This window comes from Mytilus californianus, unplaced genomic scaffold (assembly GCF_021869535.1).
Source record: "Mytilus californianus isolate M0D057914Y unplaced genomic scaffold, xbMytCali1.0.p SCAF_12, whole genome shotgun sequence".
Lineage (NCBI taxonomy): Eukaryota > Metazoa > Mollusca > Bivalvia > Mytilida > Mytilidae > Mytilus > Mytilus californianus.
This window is the reverse complement of record NW_026262604.1, coordinates 40535289-40539143: the sequence shown is the minus strand read 5'-3', so window position 1 is coordinate 40539143 and position 3855 is coordinate 40535289. Positions and strand designations below refer to the sequence as shown.

The 3855-nt window shown below is 35.4% G+C and overlaps 1 protein-coding gene across 1 annotated transcript; it reads left to right on the top strand.

Annotated features, from left to right (window-relative positions):
• The first annotated feature begins 1365 nt into the window (after positions 1-1365).
• On the top strand, positions 1366-3436 carry LOC127721069 (short-chain collagen C4-like). Its single transcript, XM_052227753.1, has 3 exons — positions 1366-1474; positions 2871-3177; positions 3433-3436. Exons 1-3 carry the CDS (start codon positions 1366-1368, stop codon positions 3434-3436), a joined length of 420 nt encoding a protein of 139 aa, XP_052083713.1.
• The last annotated feature ends 419 nt before the right edge of the window (positions 3437-3855 follow it).

Genomic DNA, 3855 nt, shown 5'->3' with positions numbered 1-3855 from the left:
AAGAGGCCGTTTTCTCATGGGTTTTTAATTTGGTTAGTTATATGCCCAAAAACATGGTTAAGCTTGCAGCTTTGGAGGGGACTTGGAGTGTCTTCAGTGAACATGATCACAGTACTAGTGTGTATAGAGGGAAATAAAATACATATTATATTAACATATCTATGTGCATGCTGTACTTCAGCTTATAACAATGACAACGAATATCAATATAACACCATAGGTATCAAACGGAATATCAGACATTCATAAAGCATTTCACCATATGCAGTATCACCATTTCAAAAATAAATTAAACACTAGTTATCAAATTACCAGTACAACTGAACGAGATGGACGTACCGAGAACAGTTTAAATAACTAATTAGGGTCGCATTATAGACATTGTCCGGCCAAAGCTTTACGTTCTAGCCATACCACAACCCGTTTTACGTTTTTTAAGGTTCGGACGTTTTGAGAACTAGTTTGGTATGACTGAAGCTTAACTTTTCAATTTTACTTTTTTTTTTTCGATTGATTTTCTTAAGTAAATATTTTTAAACATTTTAACCTATTTTCACCGATTCAATGTGTTCTTGCTCTTATTTTGATATTGCAATTACAGTAGTTTATAATGCTGCGCCTCTATTTTTATTTTCCACAATACTGGAAAGATCGAAAATATAAATATAGTACATCTGCTCGCCTGCGGTACATTTTATGCACTATTTTCCATAATTCATACAAATTATGACATGTATCAACTCGTTTCCGTACGTAGTTTGTATGCACATTCACTTCACTTATATTACCAAGAATTTTTTATTTTTACTCCTCATCTAGATCATTACTGATTATGGAAGTATGTGTTTAAACACATGCGCTTATAGAGACTACAAGTTCAGTGCATGAAATCATGAAGTCCAATAAACTCGAAAGATTGCTTATATTTTCTTTTCTTTTTTTCATTTTGGAGCCTGAGCCGGTAAACAACTGGACACGTTTCGAACTGATGCTTTTCGTTCGAAGCGTACATGTACCTTTACGCGGAGTACACGTTTGAAAGGGGGGAATTTTGATAGTAATCCATTATCAAATCAAAATGGCTGTTTTTCGAACGTGTACAATGTAGAATAGGCCCGCTTACAATAAAATAAAAGGTCTGAATTTTCCTATACAACTAGAAATAATTATTCCCTGCCATGCTCTATGATGGTTTTTACATGGATGGACATTTTATTAGTCGACACGCATTCTTTGATGATTTCCTTTTGATTTCTGGCATTTTTTTTTTATAGTCTGGAGCAGCTATAAAAGCAAAATACTGTCTAATCTTACGTCAATATTGATTGCTCCAAATATACCAAGTTAGCATAAAAAATATTCGAAATGTCTGCTCATGTGTTCACGTGTATATTTTTAGATCCATCCGGAAGTATTTATGTCAGATGGGGAAGAAAAGAATGCCCAACAAATACAACCGAAATTGTTTACACGGGTAAGATTTAATACAATAGCATTGAATGCAATAATGCCTTTTGCCTTTGTAATGTTGGGTTGCTGTCGCATTGACGTAAATCCAATAAACCCTTCTGTGCATTCAGATGGATGGTTTGTCTTGTATTTATGCACATTTTCCAGACCAACCTATGTTCCTCCTTTGCACAAAGTAATTTCTAATAGGGATTTCCCTACAACCTTACTTGTTTATGGAATAGTCTTCACGGGGTAAGACAGACAACAAAGATACAAAATACTCGAAGAGCAGCCCAACCAAAGTATCTTCCTTCAAACAGATAAAACGACAATACTTTTTGTATACATTAGCGGGGGGAGGGGGAAGGGGAACGTTTTTTGCGAAAGACAGCTTATATAAAAAAAGATGTGGTATATATGATCGCACATGAGATAACTCTACACCAGAGACCAAGTTTATATTGCATTTAGTTGGACAGAATATTTGTCATCTTATCTTACGCAAAGCTATTTTTCCAACTATGACCAGGCCAGAATGTTCATTTCCATAATCCTGTCCTATCTCCAAGGATATCAAATAGGCATCCACTTATATTTGAATACGATCAAATTAACACTTAGTTACGTATGCATGCAGTTAAATATATACTTTATATCAGCATTCACACATCTGAAGGGTTCACTGGTTCTATAGAACTATGGTCACCTGGCCTTCTCCTATCGACCAGCTGTACACATGGCAAGGGATGCCTCTGTTTTTCATCGGAGGTATCAAAACGCAGTCATATCTAATCGAAATTGGGACGTTAAGTTCAACGCCTCGTGCAGAGAGATTGAGTGTTGCACTCTCCGTACGGTTTAAAAAATATTTGCAAAAATGGGATCAGTAGTTTGCCAAGCTATGAAAGTAAAATAGATGCCCCTATACAAATAATCCTCGTTTGCAAGTGACAGCCTTTTCACCTGTTCTTAACAGTAGAGCGCTTTGCAGAACATATCTATTTCATTTATTGTAAATTTGTTCTTGCCCTGAATTTGCTTGAAACATTTGCCACTGAGAGGAAACCAAACAAAGGTCAATCAATCAATATGTATTTAATATTCTCCAATGTAAACTTTGATATGTTCATATGGGATAAAAGCAGATGTAACCATAGAGAAAAAAAATCTGTATTTCGTCTGATAATTGAATATCCAAATGTATTTCGATATTCATATTCATGAATTACACTACTAGACGACTTACATATATAATGCCTATTTAGCTTATGGAGGGCTTTAATTATATCAAGAGGGAAATATAATTATATAATGTATATTTTAGTTTCGTAGTATCTTTTCCGTTTTGCATTGACAAACAAGACGAATAGTTTGAAGCAATTCTAAATGCTTAATTCGAACGAGTTATGTATTTGCAGGTATTGCTGCAGGCGGCCATTACACTAATTCAGTACGACCTTCTAATCCAGTGTGTGTTCCGCATGACCCTGATCTTGGACAGGTTAGTCATGAGTCAGCTTTTGGATCTCTGTTTGGGATGGAGTACGAAACAAATGACTTTGGTAGTAACCTAATAAACAAAGATGTACCATGTGCAGTATGTCGTGTAAGTCATGCATCGACTGTATTAATGATTCCTGGGAAATTACATTGTTACTCTGGCTGGAAAACCGAATATAGTGGAAATCTGATGTCAGGACACTATGGCCATGCTGGTGCGTCTCAGTACATATGTGTTGATAGTAGTCCAGACGTATTGGAGGCTGGTTCACGCTATGGTAATGGATACCTTTTGTTTGGAGTCAAGGCGTACTGTGGATCGCTCAAATGTCCTCCCTTTGTACAAGACACCCTTTTCAAATGTGTGGTTTGTTCGAAGTAGAAACATCCGTATTAAAAGATAATGTTTTTAATGAAAAAAAGAATAATTAAATTTACATTTCTGGTTTTGTGCTACTAAAATATGATTTTACATTATAGATGATTATATATTGATATTCAGTTGAGTTTTATTTTAACTCACCCGGCACAACGAGCCAGTGTGAGCTTTTGTCATCACTTATCGTCTGTCCTCCGTCATCGTCGTCTGTTAAGATTTTTAAAATTATCTCCTCTTAATCTTCTCGATCAAATTGAACAAAAGTTGGACATTATAACCTTTGGGCTATCTAGATTAGGAAAGAAAATCTATCTGATGATGACGTCGGTCAACCAATATGACTGCAAAGGCTTACAATAGAACAAAGGGGTCAAATACAAGTATTGACGATACTTTTGAAAACCGTTATATATAGATGGAGGAAATTTGACAGGTGATAAAAATTTAAAATGCCAAGACCTATTATATTGTCTAGTTTTACTGAAATAGTAAAACGACTCCTTATAAGACTTATCGCCCGTGTA

Bases quoted from the DNA above. Each gene is read 5' to 3' on its own strand.
- LOC127721069 (XM_052227753.1), top strand. From the start codon at position 1,366: ATGTCTGCTCATGTGTTCACGTGTATATTTTTAGATCCATCCGGAAGT. The intron at 1,475-2,870 runs GTAAGATTTAAT...ATGTATTTGCAG, and splicing joins AACCGAAATTGTTTACACGG to GTATTGCTGCAGGCGGCCAT.